Consider the following 19,598-nt stretch of genomic DNA (forward strand, 5'->3'; position numbering starts at 1 on the left):
GAGTATAAGCAGAGTTGGGTTTTTCAGCACAATTTTTGTGCTAAAAAAACTCAGCTTATACTTGAGTATATACGGTATTTAACTTGGGGTACCTGTGTATAGAGGAGTTGGGAATAATAGCTTTTAGCCTGCCACCAGTACAGCAGTCACTGTACAGGCGGACCCCTACTTAAGAAAACTTGACTTGCATACGACCCCTAGTTACTAACGGACCTCTGGATATTGGTAATTTATTGTACTTTAGTCCTAGTCTACAATAAATAGCTGTAACAGTTATCAAATGTGTCTGTAATGAAGCTTTATTGTTTAATATTGATTCTTATGACAACCCAACATTTTTTTAAATTTAATTGTCACAGAGACCAAAAAAGTTCTGGCTGGGATTACAATGATAAAATATACAGTTCCGACTTACATACAAACTCAACTTAAAAACAAACCTACAGACCCCATCTTGTATGTAACCCGGGGACTGCCTATATATGTATGCTGTTATTTATTTTGTCCACTAACACAGTTATACTTTTATCCTGCAGGGTTTGCACTGAATGAATAGTTGGCCATCCTGACAGTGAAGTCTGACATGGATAATACGGACAATATCAATGGAAATCTTTATGGTACAGTAACATTTGTCATTTCACTATATAGTCAGTCTATATTTTATTTATCTGGTTTTACCACCTTCTTATTTATCCAACAACTTGACATCGCCAAGAGCTCTCATATGGCATCTGAGGGTTATCAGCAGGTGACACGTGACATTACTTGACATATTGATAAGTTATGTATGTATGCAGTGACTTGCTGTGGTATTTTACCTCTGTAGCACATGGGTGATGTTTGCAGCAGTATTCTGCACTGAAATGAGACACAGTGAATTCTCCAGTGTAGAGTGTATAAAGGGAATATGTAGTGATTTACATCATGCTCCAGACCTTAAGGGAACTTGACAACTCAAGTCAAGGTACAGCAGAAGGGGTCATTTTTTACCAGAGATGAGTCAGCCTCAGGGGGACCATTAATTTAGATGCCTATATCTTGGTTTCTTTTGCAGTTACAATGATGGTTCTGTTTACCTATTAACCCCTTTCCGATGTGCGCCTCATAGTGCAGTGCGGGGGGAAAGGTACTTCACTCTAGATCCCTGGATCTCTTGTTAGACAGCCACGTAAAAAGGGGGGAGATCAAAGGGATGTCCTTGTTCTGACCAGAATACACGGGGGCTCCAGCACCCTCACCCGAGAAGCCGGCGTTCTGCCCATGCGCAGAATGCAGGCCCGCAGCTTGTGAGGCCGCAGCTCCCAGGCCGAAGCTACTGTGCATGCTCAGAACTACGGCTTTTCGGACAAGGAAGATGTAAGGGTAGGAGGAGAAAAGGGGCTACTGGGGCGTGGAGTAGCCGCTACGTGTAGCCTCATTTCTGGCTACTCCACGCCCCAGTAGCCGCTTAACAAAATTTAAAGTTTTCTAAAAGATAGCCAGGATGTGAGGATTGGCTCTAAAACGGGCTATCTTCACGTCCCATACATCCACCTACCACCCGTTCTACCGTTATTTTTTTAATTATTATTATTTTTCTTTATTGAAATAAAAAATATTTTTACATATCACTAGGTGGATACCTTATCCAAATATATTAAACTTTACATATGTATCCTTTTATCTCTTGTACCTGGCCCTAGCATCCCCTCATCAATGCTTTATCCCTATCTAATCTGATTTGAGCATTGTTTATATAATACCCCTCTATATTACTACTACCTCCCACCTCCCCTGGAAAAAAACAAACAAACAAACACCAAACCCTGTTCTTTGTTCCTCCCTTCCCTTCTGTCACTCCAAACCTAGACCTCTCTTATCTGCCCAATACCCTTACCCTGCCTTCACCACCTTGCCCTCCACCAAAATATCTCCTTCTCAGGAAAGTATCTATAATTCCATATCCTCCATATTTGATAAAATTTTAACATCATCCTCCTACCTCTTTGATACATACTGAACCTTTCAGTTTGCATTAATTTTATTAATAGTGGAGTCTCTACGATATTACATTTATCACTTTTCTCTTTTAATATCTTTTGTAATTGGAGATAGTTATACTACATATTCTCTTCCAAACCGAATTCCTCTCTGTCTAAAGAAGGTTTTTAGCCTTCCATCTTCTAGAATTGGTTTAATATATCATATATATATATATATATGTATATGTGTGTGTAAAATCCACTTTTTCTGATTCACTTCTGCAGGTATCTTTAAAGTACTTTTTCCCCATAATGGTGTAAACTCTTTACCTGACATAGCTTTCTCATTTAGGACCATACCATATACATCCTTTTAACTGTCTCATTTGGATAATATAACCTATCATTACTCTCCACCCCCATTTCTAGAATTTCTAGTATATTATAATCTACATTATTAACTCCCAATAATATTCTCAATGTTTGGCAATGTGGATTCTTATCCCAATTAAATAAATATTGAGTCTGTGCCGCCACATAATATAGTTTTACATCAGGAACTGCCATACCTCCATATTGGAGGGGCAGTTTAAGTACCTCCTAACTTTGTTGGCTGTTTGTGGGCTGTGGGCTGTTTCCCGCGCCACACAAGGCTGATGTACTTGCATCTCCCTGGGGCAAGCCCTTTTGATGTCTGTAGTATGAGTCCCTGGATAATGGATGGGGCGCCCATGATGGTGATACAGCCGTATCCAGGGAATAGAAAGAGGCAACGTTGTGGAAATATAACTCATGGTTCTTTATTGGAACAACTGCATGCAACCAGCCAAACAATCTGGTTACAGATGCCGGATTGTTGGAGGAATTCCGGATTACTGGAATGGTCATGGAGAGTGATCCTCAGGAGTAGATTCACCAGCCTGGTTGTAGGTGCAGGCTGTGAGGTAGCTGTGTCCATGTATGGAAGCTGCAGCTTTATCCTGGGTGTTCTGTGTGTGGCACTGGATGTGTGTTACATTATCTCTCTGGTCACTGACAGTCTGTGCTCTATATTGAGAGCTGAGGCTGGTGGTAAGAGCATGTGCTTGTAAGAGACCTGGCTGACAAGAGGTCTGGATCCTAAGAGGACTTGCCCCTTCCTGTCCAGGGGTTTTATCATTCCCTGCTCAGGTGGTGCTCACTCTCCAATCACACTCGAGTTCACATGAAGGAATACAATTGGATAATAACTTTAGTATAGTTTAACTCTTGCCTGTTCATGCAGGATCTACTGCTGTTAACCCCTGATAACCAGGTCTAGAACCTTAATGGAGGGTTCGGGACTCCCTCTGTCAGCTCCTAACCTGTAAAGGCCACTGTTCGCAACTACCCCTCTATGTATTGGCAGAGGTGTTGCAGAACCTATATGCTACTACAAGACATGCGAGAGCTTCAGTGAGACACAATTTTACTTGGCCCTCTGGTGTATTTCACCACTTTAGACGCAATAAATTCACAATTGACACAATTTATGTCCAACCTTTGAATTCATTTTGGTTAATGGAGTTATTGTAACAACTGTTAGGTCAAAATGCTCACTATACCCCCTTGATTATTTTCTTGAGGCGTGCAGTTTACAAACTAGAGTCACTTGTTTTTGTTTTTTTTTTCTATACAGCCAGCTTGTCCCTGCCCCAAGAATATACAGCCAGCTTGTCCATGCCCCAGGAATATACAGCCAGCTTGTCCCTGCCCCAGGAATATACAGCCAGCTAGTCCCTGCCCCAGGAATATACAGCCAGCTAGTCCCTGCCCCAGGAATATACAGCCAGCTAGTCCCTGCCCCAGGAATATACAGCCAGCTAGTCCCTGCCCCAGGAATATACAGCCAGCTAGTCCCTGCCCCAGGAATATACAGCCAGCTTGTCCCTGCCCCAGGAATATACAGCCAGCTTGTCCCTGCCCCAGGAATATACAGCCAGCTTGTCCCTGCCCCAGGAATATACAGCCAGCTTGTCCCTGCCCCAGGAATATACAGCCAGCTAGTCCCTGCCCCAGGAATATACAGCCAGCTAGTCCCTGCCCCAGGAATATACAGCCAGCTAGTCCCTGCCCCAGGAATATACAGCCAGCTAGTCCCTGCCCCAGGAATATACAGCCAGCTTGTCCCTGCCCCAGGAATATACAGCCAGCTTGTCCCTGCCCCAGGAATATACAGCCAGCTTGTCCCTGCCCCAGGAATATACAGCCAGCTTGTCCCTGCCCCAGGAATATACAGCCAGCTAGTCCCTGCCCCAGGAATATACAGCCAGCTAGTCCCTGCCCCAGGAATATACAGCCAGCTAGTCCCTGCCCCAGCACTATACAGCCAGCTAGTCCCTGTCCCAGCACTATACAGCCAGCTAGTCCCTGCCCCAGCACTATACAGCCAGCTAGTCCCTGCCCCAGCACTATACAGCCAGCTAGTCCCTGCCCCAGCACTATACAGCCAGCTAGTCCCTGCCCCAGCACTATACAGCCAGCTAGTCCCTGCCCCAGCACTATACAGCCAGCTAGTCCCTGCCCCAGCACTATACAGCCAGCTAGTCCCTGCCCCAGCGCTGTAAGCTGTATGTGCTATATAAATAAAGGAATTATTATTAGTAAAAAACAAACACTGTACTCGCCTTTCCGCCCCAAACACCCCCCCCCTTCCCCCCGGAGATCTTCTTTCTCCGGCGGTGCCTCGGCAGCATAATGATCATTATTGTGTAAACATCGCTAGTGGATTGAAATTTGACAATTTTCTTTCCTGGGCAAGCCCCTTTAAGGGGTTAAATTTCCTCTTTCAAACCACATCTGGTGTGTAGTTCTGTGAACCACAGAAACTGCAATATGGTTTTAATGGTGTAAAAGAAGGTGACATGTTCCCTTCTAGGAGATTTTGTTACTATGAACAAAGGGACAGTAAACACAGTAAACGGGTGCTCGGAGTCGGGGAGATGTTGATTTCAGCAGTTGATTTTCCATCTCTGTGACTTTATACAACAGATTTTTAATCTTTTTTTTTTTTTAATTAAGCCACCACACCTGGCCATGAGCGACACGAACATTGCTCAGATAATAGAAACAATGGAAAAAATGAAAACAGCTCACCCAAGAAATTCTATGTAGCCTCAAAACGACAGTGTGCACGGAGTCCAAAGGGTCCAGTCCGGTGATGGTCCCACCACAAGGGCTAAGAATGAAAACGAAGAAAAAACGGGAGGACTCCAGCAAGATGAGAATTCCAAGTAGCTTAAAATGTAAAAAAACCATTTATTGAATCCAAGTTAAAAAAGCACTGGCATGTGCAGGTAGAACGAACATGGATACACTGAGGGAAGACACGACACAAAAAAGAGCTTGCGGTGACGCGTTTCGGACTAACGCAGCCTAGTCCTTACTCATACCTAGCTCCCATAACCTCAATCGGGGTTTAAATAAATCCAAGTGGTGACTCCGATGAGGTTTCCGGTGAGGTCAACAGCCCCACCCCCTGAACATGCAAGGAAAAGACCGTAATGGAGGATGACATAAAATGCAAAGAATACAAAGAGATGCAAGAAAAAACATGATCAAAGGTACAAAAAGTAACATTAGTATACCAAAAGAGTGATACATTAATAAAAGTACATAAGATCTTGTTTGAAATTTAACCCTTTAGGTGCACGGGTTTCCAAATTGAGAATCCAGAAGGCTTCCCTGGAAAACTAAGCCTTTTTCCAATCACCTCCCCTGGCAGGTTTGGGAACCTGTTCAATGGCTGTAACTCGCATGCCACTCATAGATCCAGAATGGACTTCCTTATAATGTTTGGAGATGCCAGATAAATTGCGTGTGCTGGCAATTGTGCGAGGATTTGCCCCAGTGATATGTTCACTGATACGCTCTTTGAGCTTGCGGGCCGTGCAGCCCACGTATTGGAGGGAACAAATAGTACAGTGTACAAGGTAAATGACATGAGTAGTTTCGCAATTATTGTATGAGTATATGTTATAACTTAAACCTGTACTAGTAGCTGTAAAATGTGTGGTCTTAACCATATATTTGCAGAGATTGCAGCAGTAGCTGCCCTTTGTTTGAAGCCAAGTTTTTTTTAGATGGTGTATCAGAGAATGTATTAGGGGATAATAAATTGCCCAAAGTAGGGGCTCTAGTAGATACAAACGACACTCCATTTTTAAGAATTTCTCTGAGAGTCGGTTCATGTTGTAATATTGGAAGGTGTTTTTTAATAATACCTACTATGTTATGGAATTGTTTACTGAATTGTGTACTGAAGGTAACCCGGGTTTGGGAAAGAGTATTGTTCTTGGGTTTGGGTTTTAAATAGGTAATGCGGTTTTCTTTGTCAACAATGTTTTTGGCTCTTTTACAGAGTTTGCGTGTATACCCTCTTTGTGTGAGTCTTTTGTCAATAATTGAACTTTCATTGTAATAATCCAAATCCAATGTACATGAGCGCTTAGCCCTAAGGTATTCTCCTATAGGTAGATTTCTAACTGTATGTGAGGGATGGCAGCTAGTAGCGTGTAGAAGGGTATTACCTGCGGTAGGTTTGCGGAAGAGTTTAGTATTAACAGTATTAGTTTGGGCATTGACAGATAGCATAATGTCCAGAAAAGGCATGTCATGTAAATGATGGGAAAAAGATAAGTTGAGAGAGTTATGATTGAGGTAGGCAAGGAAACCGATGACTGCCTCCTGGTCGGAATTCCAGACCAGGAGGCAGTCATCTATGTAACGCCCATACCAGGCAATACAAGTCAAGTAGGGATTGTCAAAGGAGAATAGAAATTGCTCCTCCCAGTATGCCATGTAAAGATTTGCTAATGAGGGGGAGAAGATGGCACCCATAGGGCAGCCAAGTTTCTGGATGTAAAAATTGTTGTTAAAAGTGAAGAAATTATTAGAAAGCAAGAAAAGAAGTACTGATATGATGTAATCTTGTAGTAAGATATTGTAATTGCTGTACTTGCTTAAATTAAATTTTAATGCGGTGACTGCTAAGTTGTGGGGAATCGATGTGTATAAGGCGGTAACATCGCATGTAAGCCAACTGAATGAAGGGTTCCAGGGGAAATTATTCATGATATTTAGAACACTTTTTGAATCTTGTAAATAACCTGGAAGGCGAGACACTAAGGGCTGTAATAATTTGTCAAGCCAAGCACCACAACGTTCTGTGAGAGAATTGATACTCGACACAATGGGTCTAAAGGGTGGAGGAAAAATTTGTTTGTGCGTTTTAGGGAGGGCATAGAACGAGGGGACAACCGGATTTTGTGGTAGTAAGAAGTCAGCCATATGGTTATCCAGAATACCAAGGGCAATGCCCTCCTGGAGTAAGGACCTAAGATTACAAGTAATAACTTCAGAGGGGTCTTTGGGTAATTTCATGTAAACATCTGGGTCATGTAACATAGTTTCGATTTCACGCTTATATAGGGCTCTATCCAATACAACTACGGAACCCTCTTTATCCGAAGGTCGAATGTAAATATATGGGTTGTTCCGAAGTTGAGTGACAGCCCTTTTTTCCCTGTTAGTAAGATTAGCAGTACAAGGGGTTAGAGAAGAAGAGTCCCGTAGTGATTTCAATTCTAATTCAACTAATTCTTGGAACATGTCCATTTCTGTAGATCTAGCATGCACTGGATAAAAAGTGGGATTTTTGGTAGAAATGAGCTTAGAGGTGTCCAAGATGTCAGCCGATGGATTTTGCCCATTGTCCTCAGTTATAAGGTTAAGTAGAAGGACCTGTTCTTCAAAACTGGACTTTTGATCAAATTTTTCATTCCCAGTATAGTTGACCATGCTGGGAGGTTCTCGATTGGTGTGTTCTTGTCTGTCCTGTTGATTGTAGAAGTGTTTCTTAACAGTGAGTAAACGTATAAATTTATTGACATCCTTGATAGTATGGTAAAGGTCCATATTATTGGTAGGGGCAAAACTTAAACCTTTCTTGAGGACCTCAATCTGGTCACGCGATAGAATAGTGGCAGACAGATTTACAATACTCATGTCATCGTTTGTGGGGCGAGTTGCAATATTGGAAGGCATTGGACAATGCACATCTGGGATCACTTTCTTGTCTGTCTGGTGGTATACGTGCGTTTTATTGAATTGTCCCTTATGTTTCCTGCCCCCTCTACGGTATTTTTTGTGGGCGCTTTGGCCCCAACTTTGTCGTTTTTTGAATCCTGTGTTTGAGGGTGAGGGTTATTTTCCACATCTGACATATCAGTATTTAAGTCTGAGTCACATTCTGAGGATGAGAATGTGACTTTGCTTTTTGATTTGTTGCGTCTGTCTCTTCTACGTAAGATAGACTTGTATTTTGACTGGGACGGTTTTAAGTAGACCTGATTGGTTGTATAATCTTCTAGGTCTCTTCTGAATTTTTCCTTTTTGACCTGCATAATGGTTGTTTCTTTTTTTTTTTTTTTTTTTCTTTTTTTTTTTAACCTTTAAAATTTTATTTCAACAAGTATATAAGAAAATACAGCTTTTTTACACAGCTTAATGACATCTTTTTCTCCCACCCTTAATCCCTCCCCCCGCCCCCCTGACCCTCCCCCCACCCACCTCCCTAAGAGACAGTGGGTATGCGAGTTACATTGAGTGGAGGTTCTTTCCCCGGGTGAAAAAAGAGCAAATTACCAACTGCTAGGATATTATCCGAGAGAACCTTGCCCTTGCGTTATTCCTACAATTTCGATTGACCCATAGTATGGAGAAGGGTCACGCTTGTTATACCCTATTATTTTCGATTGACATCGGGTAGGGAAGGAGGAACCTGTTGCATCGTTGGTGTCTTGGTGTTTCACTACCTCTGAGGTATCCCCCCCCTAGTGACCCTATCCCACCCTTTCCTCCCCTGCCGGGAGGGGAAAAAAGAAAAAAAAAAAAAAAATTTTGGCAGCCAAGAGGGTTTTTAGTTTGTGTCTTCCCCCCATATCTTCTCCCATAGATCGATTCTGTTCTGCTTACCGTAGTAAAGTTTTTCATAGAGCTGAATTTTAGCCCGTAGGGCTTCCCACTGTACTAAAGTTGGAGCTTGAGGTCTCATCCAATTCCTTGCGATTAACACTTTAGCTATGAGTGACATTCTACAAATAATAGCTCTTTGAGTCTTTGACAGCCCCCTCCTATGTCCCACCCGTAAGTGGTTTAGTAGGAGGACCTCCAAGGAGAAAGCAATTCCAAAGCCCAGACGGTCCGTGATTGTTTTATGTACTTCTTTCCAAAGGGAGTTTATTTTAGGGCAAGCCCAACTGAGATGAGTAATATCTGCGTGTGGATCCCCACAGCGTCGGCATTTATCCTCCTCATATAACCCCATCTTTTTAAGACGCACTGGAGTGTAATACAACCTGTGAGTGATATTAAATTGGATCATCCTGTGATTTGTATTTAGTGATGAGAGAACAATGTTTTGGTGTGTCTCCTTCCATTGATCTGGTGTGAGGTGGATACCATCCAACTCCCATTGTGCAATATTCTTCGATACTGTGTTCTTAGTGTCTTCTCTAATTAATATTTTATATATTTTCGAGACCGATATCTTCCCTCTCCAATTGGAGAATATCGTATCTATCAGTGTGCTTCTGTGAATAGTAAAGTGAGTCTTATCTAGTGTCTTATTATATGCGTCCCATATTTGCAAATAATGCAAGAAGGTGCTTTTGCCCACCCCATATAGTGTTCCCAATTCTCTATAAGAGAGTAATCTTCCATCCTTTATTATGTGGCCCACCCTCGTGATCCCCAATTCCTTCCAAATTTGTGTATCCGTTAATTTCCAAAATTCCTTCAAATTTTTATTGTGCCATAGAGGAGTAAATTCCAAAGACCCCATCCCTACCCCCTGTCTCCCCAGGCGCTTCCAACATTCACTAATAGTCCTACAGACCGGAAAGTTTTGTGCCAAGCTCCCTGACAATTGACCTGATTCGCAGACCTCTGGAAAGGGTATATTGCCCCTGGTTTTTTTAAAAAAATGTGTGAGTGCCCCTGATCTTCCCCATTTCATCATAAAGCGCACTTTAGCTGCTACGAAATACAATCTAAAGTTAGGTAACATTAGTCCTCCTTCTGCTTGTGACGCATATAGATAACCGATTTTCATTCGTACATGTTTTCTCCCCCATATGAGATCGTTACAAAGTCGCTCAATCAGTCTAAAAAGTTTCTCTTCCACCCATACCGGAGACGCTGAAAGTACATATAGTAGTTGTGGCTGTACCACCATCTTCAGAAGACCTATTCTGTCAGCTCTACTCAAGGGCAGCTTAACCCATACTGATATTTTTGATCTTATTTTTGCGATCATTGGGAGAATGTTCAGTTCAGCATATCGACCAAGGTCAGCGGAGATCCGTATCCCCAGGTATTCAAATGCTGAGTATGGCTCCAGTATCTGTAACTCACCCATGTTCTCAGTCGAAAATACGTCAATAGGGAGCAGAACTGTTTTTCCCCAGTTTATTTCTAATCCGGAATAGCTACCGTACTCCTGCAATGTCTGAATAACATTCGGGACGGAACGTTCCGAGTCTCCCAGGCACAGCAAGATGTCATCCGCGTAGAGCAGCAGTTTATCTGAGCTTCCATTACAGCCACAACCAACTATGTCTGGGTTTGATCTCACCAAGGCGGCCAGGGGTTCCATAAAGATATTAAACAGTAATGGGGATAGAGGACATCCCTGACGGGTTCCTCTTTGTAATTTAATTTTTTCTGAGACCCTATCGTTAATAATGATCCTAGCCTCTGGCTCTTTGTATAATAACTGCACCCATGCTATGAAGTCTTCCCCGAAACCGAATCTCCTCATAGCAGCCCAGAGGAAGGGCCACTCCACCCTGTCAAATGCTTTGGCTGCATCTAATGACAGGATGGAGCGGTCCCCAGCCCCAGCCCCCAGTTGCATATTTAAGAACAGTCTATCAAGGTTGTCGCTTATAAGTCGCCCGGGGATGAATCCCGTTTGGTCTGGGTGGATAAGATCTTGTATTATCCTCTGGAGTCTCCGTGACAGAGTTTTAGCAAAAATTTTTGCATCCGTATTGAGCAGGGATATAGGTCTATATGACTCCCTCTCTATGGGGTCCTTACCTTTTTTAGGGATGAGAACAACTGAGGCCTCACGCATTGACTCCGGAAGTATACCTTTCAGTCTGCTCTCATTAATTACTTCTAACAAAAGGGGCAACAATGTTTTATTTAGTCTCCTATAAACTTCGAATGGAAGACCGTCAGACCCGGGGCTCGTATTGCCCTTAATGGAGCTAAGTGTTTCTGCTAATTCCTCGATGGTCAGTGGGTCAGTTTCTAACGCATTAAGACGTTCTTGCGTTTTGTTTGATAGGTCAGAGTATGCACTGTCAGATTCATATTGTACGAGTTGTGTTTGAAGTGTAGTAATTTCTTTTTCTAGTGTTGCCAAACGATCCTGTTCATCTTTTATGATCAATGCCATAAGCTGGAGAGAGCAATTGGAAAGTATTTCGTTCCATTTTATTTCAAATTCCGAACTTTGTTCTGTGGAAGGAAATTTCTTTATCCGCAAGCCTCTGGGGATCATTTGTTTGTCAAGGTACGTCTGGAGCGTGGTGGAATCCCACCAGAGTTTCATTTGAGTAATTAGCAGGTTTTCCAGCTTGTGCGATAGGTCACGCATTTGCGTTTCAGAATCATCTGTAAGATTAGTGTGTGAAAACAATTCTTGCACTTTGTTTCGGCGGTCAGGATTATCCAGCATAGATGTATAACACGTAGAGGGGGGGAGGGAAGACGGTGTATCCATGTTTAATAGACGTGTTTGACTGTCGTATGATAGTGAGGGTAAAAATAGGAGGCTATTAAAATGAAATGTCTCTCCCAAAAAATTGGGTGTAAATGCATATGTATGCACAGGTGATGGGGAGCAAAAGTTTTCAAAAAACCGGAGACAACAAGTCAATAGAAACAATGGAAAAAATGAAAACAGCTCACCCAAGAAATTCTATGTAGCCTCAAAACGACAGTGTGCACGGAGTCCAAAGGGTCCAGTCCGGTGATGGTCCCGCCACAAGGGCTAAGAATGAAAACGAAGAAAAAACGGGAGGACTCCAGCAAGATGAGAATTCCAAGTAGCTTAAAATGTAAAAAAACCATTTATTGAATCCAAGTTAAAAAAGCACTGGCATGTGCAGGTAGAACGAACATGGATACACTGAGGGAAGACACGACACAAAAAAGAGCTTGCGGTGACGCGTTTCGGACTAACGCAGCCTAGTCCTTACTCATACCTAGCTCCCATAACCTCAATCGGGGTTTAAATAAATCCAAGTGGTGACTCCGATGAGGTTTCCGGTGAGGTCAACAGCCCCACCCCCTGAACATGCAAGGAAAAGACCGTAATGGAGGATGACATAAAATGCAAAGAATACAAAGAGATGCAAGAAAAAACATGATCAAAGGTACAAAAAGTAACATTAGTATACCAAAAGAGTGATACATTAATAAAAGTACATAAGATCTTGTTTGAAATTTAACCCTTTAGGTGCACGGGTTTCCAAATTGAGAATCCAGAAGGCTTCCCTGGAAAACAAAGCTTTTCCAATCACCTCCCCTGGCAGGTTTGGGAACCTGTTCAATGGCTGTAACTCGCATGCCACTCATTGCTCAGATAATATCACTCTGGATATCTGAGCTCTTAACACCTTCCAGATCATAAGATCTAGGAGCCGCAATGGTGCACTTCAACTCTCCTCTTTAGCAAGATATCTCATGCATGTCCCATAATAAACAGTCAGTTTAATGCATCTAGACATGTAGCACAGGATATGATCATTTTGGATTATATTTGAAAGCTGCAGATGCAAGTTTTTTAATTTCTTTTTTTTTCAAAAATGTAATGGACCATTTTTTTCCCCTAAATTCTATAAACTTATTCTCAGTTGTAGGGATTCTATGCTAATTGCACTGTGAAAGCAACTTGCATAACAATTTAAATAGAGTCTACCAAATGTTTTGACAAAACAAAAGTGATAAGAATGTTAGGTAGCAGCCCTTGAGAGGTTTGTAACCATAACTTTGTTTGTTGTTGTTAGTAGGGCTGAATATAATATAATCAGGATTGTAGCTGGACTTAAAGCATGCTAGTGTGTGATCACTTCACTGAACATGGCAAAGCAGCTCCGCAGTTACTCAGAGCAGAGGGGAAGAGCTGTGATGTATTCACTGCAGAGATTTCACACTAGTGCATCCTATTTCTTCAAGTTTAACTACAATCCTGGGATATAAATGCATTTTTTCACAGTCCTGCTGCTACTAACACACTCAAATGTCTGATTAAATAGCTCTCTAATTGCTGCTGCCTAATACAGTCTACAGCTCTTTATGGTTACAAGTATATTCAATATTCTTCAAAGGAATATTTCTAATCAAAGTGCTAATGACTTCATCTTCTGAAGAATATGGCAGCTAGCTCATAGAGGGAACAATTTACAGCTTCTTATTGTAAAGTTATATTAACCACATAGTCAGCAGAAACGATGTTCACCTTGGAACACTGTTTTACATACAGGGACAAAGGTTCATCTTTAGAGGCTTGTATGGGACTGACCAGTGTATATTTACTACCCCCTGTATGGGCCTGTGATACAGTATTGTTTTTACAGACTTGTTAGCTCAGTTAAAGCAAACTACAGCAATAGCGACAACACATATATTAAATTCTATCATGACCGTGGTCCCTGGTAGAGATGAGAGGGCCTAATGTTTCTGTTTGGGTTCAGGGTGCAGGTTCAGTCCTTGCAAATCAGACAGATTGCCGGCCAAAACAACTAGTCATGGCAATTTCGGCCACCGATCTGGCAATATGTTTGGGTTGCGCGTGCTGAACCTGATTGGAAGTGTATTTGTGAATTTGTTCATAGTAATCAAGGAGGTGGTAACTATACTGTATGCAATAGGTCACCAACCACTTGGCTATAGATTGAACGTGTGAACAAATTGTTATTCTGATCCAAAAAGTTTTGGGCTGGGGGTCCTTTATTGCTCCCAGGCCAAGACAGTAAGTCAGTAGGGGAGAGAGCAGGCACACTTGTGTCAGGACTTGCCTGTCTCAGTGGATTCAGTGCTCTCTGTTTGAACATGTAGCCTTTGACAAGATTATTATTACTGCAGAGCGAGGGGAGCCTTTCTGCCAGGACCGTACTTGCCGGTGAGGAGTGTGGTACAGCCCTGTACCTGCCCTGTGAAAGGTTTCCTTGAATTTGCACGTGATTTCACATCTTTCAACACCGAAGACTTGAGAGAAAATACAGAAGGGTGTGTGCCAGGTTGTGAAGGGTTAGAGAGGAATAAGACAGTCTGGCACAACACTCTTCAAATAGGATGGCTCCAGTCTGCAGAGGGAGGCTAAGCTTAGAAATACTTTGGATGCTTTGAAGAAGCTTTCAGCTTGGCTTGCAAGAAAGAAAATGAATGAGTGCGTGCGTGATGGAGGCTGTCTTCTAATTGACTTCTCTGTCCCTGGATGGTGAAAGGATCCTGCATGTACTGAATGTAATTCCAGCTCAATGTCTTCACGATAAATGCCTTATCCAGTAAGTATCTACCAACTTTGCACAGTGTGACGTTTCTGTAAACTGGACAGCAGAGGTGACTGGAGATTTATGGGCTGTGATGTGCCACACACTTTTTGGTGTGGAGTTTCATAACAAGTTTCTAATGTTGTCGTGTAAGATGATGACCTTTGTCATTCCACAAATTCACCATTGGCCTTTGGTAATAGTGTTTGCTTTGTGCTGTTAACTTGTGACCCAGTGACAGCGCATGGTCCATGTTCTATGTTTTTGTTTGTAACACAATGCTTCAAATGAATCTAGGTGCCATTTTTGTCATTTTAGCAAGGATTTTAATCTCCTTTATTGCAAATCTGGTTATCTTAATGAATTCCTTAATCATCTACATACGATCAAATTGAATGTTATGGCTTTACATATTAGTTCATAAAAAGAAAATTAAAGAAAACCTTTAACCCCTTAACAACATGTGACAGGTTATGTCATCATCCCGGGCCTGGTTATTCCTTTTGAATGCAGTTTCGATAGCCACACACTGTGACACTGTTGGTTGGCCTAGAGGGCCTATATAAAATAGTAAAAAAGCTAAAGTTTAAATGAACCCCCTTTACCTAAAACAGAAATCGAAATAAACAAACATGTTGGTTATCGATACCTAAAATACAAAAATGTTTATTCCCTGTGGACCAAAATGCCACTAATTTCACCACACATAAAAATTGGATTAATACTTGAATGAAAAGTTGTACATTCCACAAATAGAATAGGTAGAAATGAAATGGTCAGCTCATCACGCAAAAAATGACACATTACCCAGCTCACTACACTAAAGTTTTGCAACGTAATACAACCTGGTCAGGGAGGATGGTGCCAGGTACCATCGTCTACGTTACAGTGGAAATGCAGATGCAATCAGAACAAGCCTCTCCCCGTTCTGGTTGCTTTGTATTTTAAAATGCAATTCATTTTTTTATTATGGGTCCTAGAAGATATACAAATAACAAATAAGCTATAATCCCCTTTCTTGGCACAACGATCGTCGCTCCTGTCACCGTAGGTCTCTATTTGTATACAGCATTTACCTTTTAGGCAGTGGTTCCTACTGTAAAAGAAACCCCAGAGGGGTCTAATGTGCAGATGTAAGCCAAAGAGTAGAGTAGTGTAGTATGTACATTCTCTGAATAGGTAAAGGGGGATAAGCTGCTGTCAGATACATGTGCCATTCTCCATTTAAAACAAAGGAAGCCAATGTGCCGAAAAAGAGTCCCTATACAATAGATCCCCAGCTCTACTAAACCTTGTGCATTTACACTTTGGCCAAGTTTTTTTTTTGCATCACTGATTGGAAAATATATATTATCTATATTCCACAGCAAAAAAAAAAAGAGGAATAATTCAATATATAAATAATTTCTCTGTCCTTTAGCTTTATTTCTCAAGGTTAACTTGGGGGTTGCACTACAAAGAAAAAGAGGAGTTTTTTAAATTGAACATGTCTGATCTTAAATCGGCAATAAATTAGTTTGTGAGGCGTGTATGATGTTCAGCAGAGCAGGATAAAACACAGCTTTCCTTTGGAAGTTATTTTCCCACAGAATGAAACCCGGATCTACAGATCTGAAATCTCATTAACATACAGAGTGCTCATTAGCCTTTACAGCTACAGAAGCAAAGGAAACTTGTTAGACGGGATTAGTATTTTTATGTCTTCTGATCAACACCCCACTCAGTAGTGTCATGGATCCCAAATACACCCCCAGTTGATGCTAATGCTGACGGATGTACATCAGCTGCTTCCTTCACAAAGCATGTTTGCTTGTTTTGCTTGCTCGAGGAATTTTTTTTTAAGGCTTTTCCATCAGTACAAGTCTTCATAAATCCCTCCAGGAGGAGATGCAATTGGTTAACATAACTTGGGAAATGATCACAGATACTCTTTAAATGTCGATCTATTGTTACAATATTTAGTACAATCTTGTTTCCCAACACTTTATCTTTGCAAAATTTACACTTCAAGCCAAGTGGATACAAGAAATTATGATAATGAAGTTAATTCTCTCTGCCAAGTTCTGAAAATCCCACACCTTCATTTATTAGAGGATGTGCAAGTCTTTCATGAAGATGACTGTCAAGACTTTACAATTCTATAAAGGTTATCGTAAAAGGATTTCTATGTAATCAGCTTTTTATTGGCTCTTTTCACCTTGCTTTTTAATCTCTATATTCTGCACCAAACCTCATTGGGCAATTGATAACCCGCTCATTGTTTTTGCTTTATTAGCATGAAAAATAATTTGAAGACTCACAGTCAAGTTGAGATCTCTGGTCATTTCCATCCGCAATAAATGTCTGTATTCGCTTACATATGGAGTCAGGGTTGTATGTACAACATTTACCTGATCTCCTGGGAAATTTAGAATATTTGGCTGTGATTGCAATATTCACTTTACAAAAAACTAGGTTTGAATGTGGATCTCAATGGTGAGGTATCGGTTACAGTACTGCTGTAAAAATGGGGGTGTTTGGGGTCAAAATTAGTTGTAAACCATACTAAGTAGGTCATTATTACTGATCCAATTCTTTTCCCTCTCAGCACACCCATCTTTCTCCCTTTTAGTTGTACAATGACCCTTCTGTATGCAGCCTGTATTGTCCATAATGGATGTGGTGGAATGGGTGATTTGTAGCATACATAAATATACATTTAACAGTTAACTGCAGTCCATTGTGTGCTATGCTATTAGCATTGACCTTGGTGATTGTAAAGCTGCAGATAAATGTCCTAAGGCAAAGGAAATCCTTACCAAAGCAAAGTGGCCATGTAGTCATTGTAATGCATTTCCACTTCATGTCATAGAACTTGGCATTCCTGCATGCAACAAAGTATAAAGAATGGGGCAGAGAAGTAAAATAATTTCTCTTAATAGGCCAATTTCTATACCCAATAAAATCTGGTTCACTGGAAGTCTGGTATGCAACATAATACCACAGTATATTGAATAAATCCCAACCAAATGTATAAAAGTAAACTTTTACTTAAATTGTACAAACCACTACATTTAAACACATCCAAAATTTTGCAGTAGAATATAGAAAATGCATAGTTGTGGTGTGCTTTATTTAATAGATTTTTCCATCTTTTAGTGAAAAATCTGCTTTGATCAGGTATCTTATACATGCTACAATATAAACTCAATGAGACATTCTGCTAACAAAAAAAAAAACATTGGGCAGCTTGCTAGATGAGTGGTTGGCATTGGTGCCATGAAGTGCTCTACAAAGGACCACATCTGTATGGAGGTTGTGTGGTTCCTCTGTGTTTCAGTGGGTTTACTTAGGTGTCCCTTCCATGCTCCAAAGACCTTTACATTAATACATCTGTACAATGTATTTTTCTAAGCGAACCAATCTGCTCTGCTGTGAAGGAGAAGCGTCCATGTCAGAATGCTGCAGAAAAGTGAGAGAGTCTGTAGGGGACCTGTATCTCAGGATTTACAGTAATACCTCTCAGAGACAACCGCTCATAACCAACTTAAAAAGATGACCACAAAGCATGCAGTGTAATAATCTGTACCTGAACTCATGGTCTTGATAAGAAAAGGGTCTTCTGAAACAGGTTGTCTTTTTTGGGAGGTTTTACTGTAATAATAGCCGGTTTAATTTTTTATCCACGGTCTAGTTGTTTTTGTGTTATCTGCCATCCAGTGTGTGGTTTGACATGCCACTACATAATGGTGAACAGATGGGCTGCAGTGGTTGAGTTGTAAAAATATCCAAAATCGTTGTGCTTTCCAGTTTATATTTATAGGGTTATATACCACTTAAATGAAATGAAGAAATGTTGGGTTTTTATTGTTTGTGGTCGCCAAGTTTCTCCACAGCCTCAGCAGTAAATTTATACTATTCTATCACGACCGTTCAAGTGAATGGGTCACAATATAAGGTTATAACAGCACTAACTGAAGGGATCCTGACAGCTGGATTATGTCCTCTGAGCTGCCATAAGTATAAAGTTGTGTACAACCATGTACCGTTTATACCCATGTTATGCCCAATAATGTGAAATATAAAGTCAATCCCAACATTCATTCTATGCAAATAAGCTGTGTAGGTAGCTTCCAGAGGCCCAGCATACCACCATATTCTCCCTAATGTAGCAGACCCCGGGCCACAGATTCTATATTCCTTTCTCTATGGGGATGGACATAATTTGCATTCATAGGATAACATTTCCATTAAACGGTTTTCTTTTATCTTTTTACCTTTACAGGCTGGTGGTCAGCCATAGCATGTTGTAACCAGGTTTATACAAACAACTTAACACATTCCAGGCCCTGACATTAGCTCAAAGAATTTAGCGTTCTGTTTTAAAGACCTTGGGGGGTCTCCCAAAGCATGACAGCTCTGGTCTTGTTGAGAGTACTCCATTGGTGTGAATGGATCAGAGTTATGTCTCTTGTTTTCAGAACTTGTTGCATACCATCCATCCTGAACTTTGCTATTGCTGTACTTGACTTCTAGGTGCAGACCACGTGGCAATTGAGCAGCAGATGGCTGGTAATCATAACAGAACATGAGAATCCCAGTAGCTCTTACATATGTCATTACATGTGGAAACTATAAATCGCCTCCTTTCTTTTGTCATATGGCTACATGGAACATCTATCTCTGTCTATATTCTCCATTCGATACAGTCATCACGCACTCCGTCAGATCACCAATGAGTAGACCAAATATATTGCCCTATATCAATATGTCAACAAATGCAAGACAATATAAGCCAGCGTTTCTTATACCTTTAATTTTTTTGCCATTTTTCCTTGTACAGGCAGTCCCCGGATTATGTACAAGATAGGTTCCATAGGTTTGTTCTTAAGTTGAATTTGTATGCAAGTCAAAACTGTATATTTTAGAATTATAAAGCGAGACAACATTTTTAGCCCCAGTGACAATTGGAGTTTCAAAATTTTTTGCTGTGATTGGACCAAGGATTATCAAAAAAGCTTCATAACAGACACCGTACAGGTAATCATTGCAGTCTAGGACTATAGTAAAG

The 19,598-nt window shown here is 41.1% G+C and overlaps 1 protein-coding gene across 4 annotated transcripts in view; it reads left to right on the forward strand.

Moving 5' to 3' along the window:
- The window catches only part of KANK1 (KN motif and ankyrin repeat domains 1), a 124,829-nt gene that overhangs the window by 65,886 nt on the left and 39,345 nt on the right, over window positions 1-19,598 (forward strand). For all 4 annotated transcript variants that reach the window (XM_072151551.1, XM_072151560.1, XM_072151569.1 and 1 more), the window contains one exon: window positions 537-620. In XM_072151551.1, coding sequence (XP_072007652.1) covers window positions 584-620 — 37 coding nt within the window. In that variant the 5' untranslated portion in view covers window positions 537-583. The remainder of the gene's footprint in view (window positions 1-536; window positions 621-19,598) is intronic.

The sequence above is a fragment of the Engystomops pustulosus genome, chromosome 1 (assembly GCF_040894005.1).
Source record: "Engystomops pustulosus chromosome 1, aEngPut4.maternal, whole genome shotgun sequence".
Classification (NCBI taxonomy): domain Eukaryota; kingdom Metazoa; phylum Chordata; class Amphibia; order Anura; family Leptodactylidae; genus Engystomops; species Engystomops pustulosus.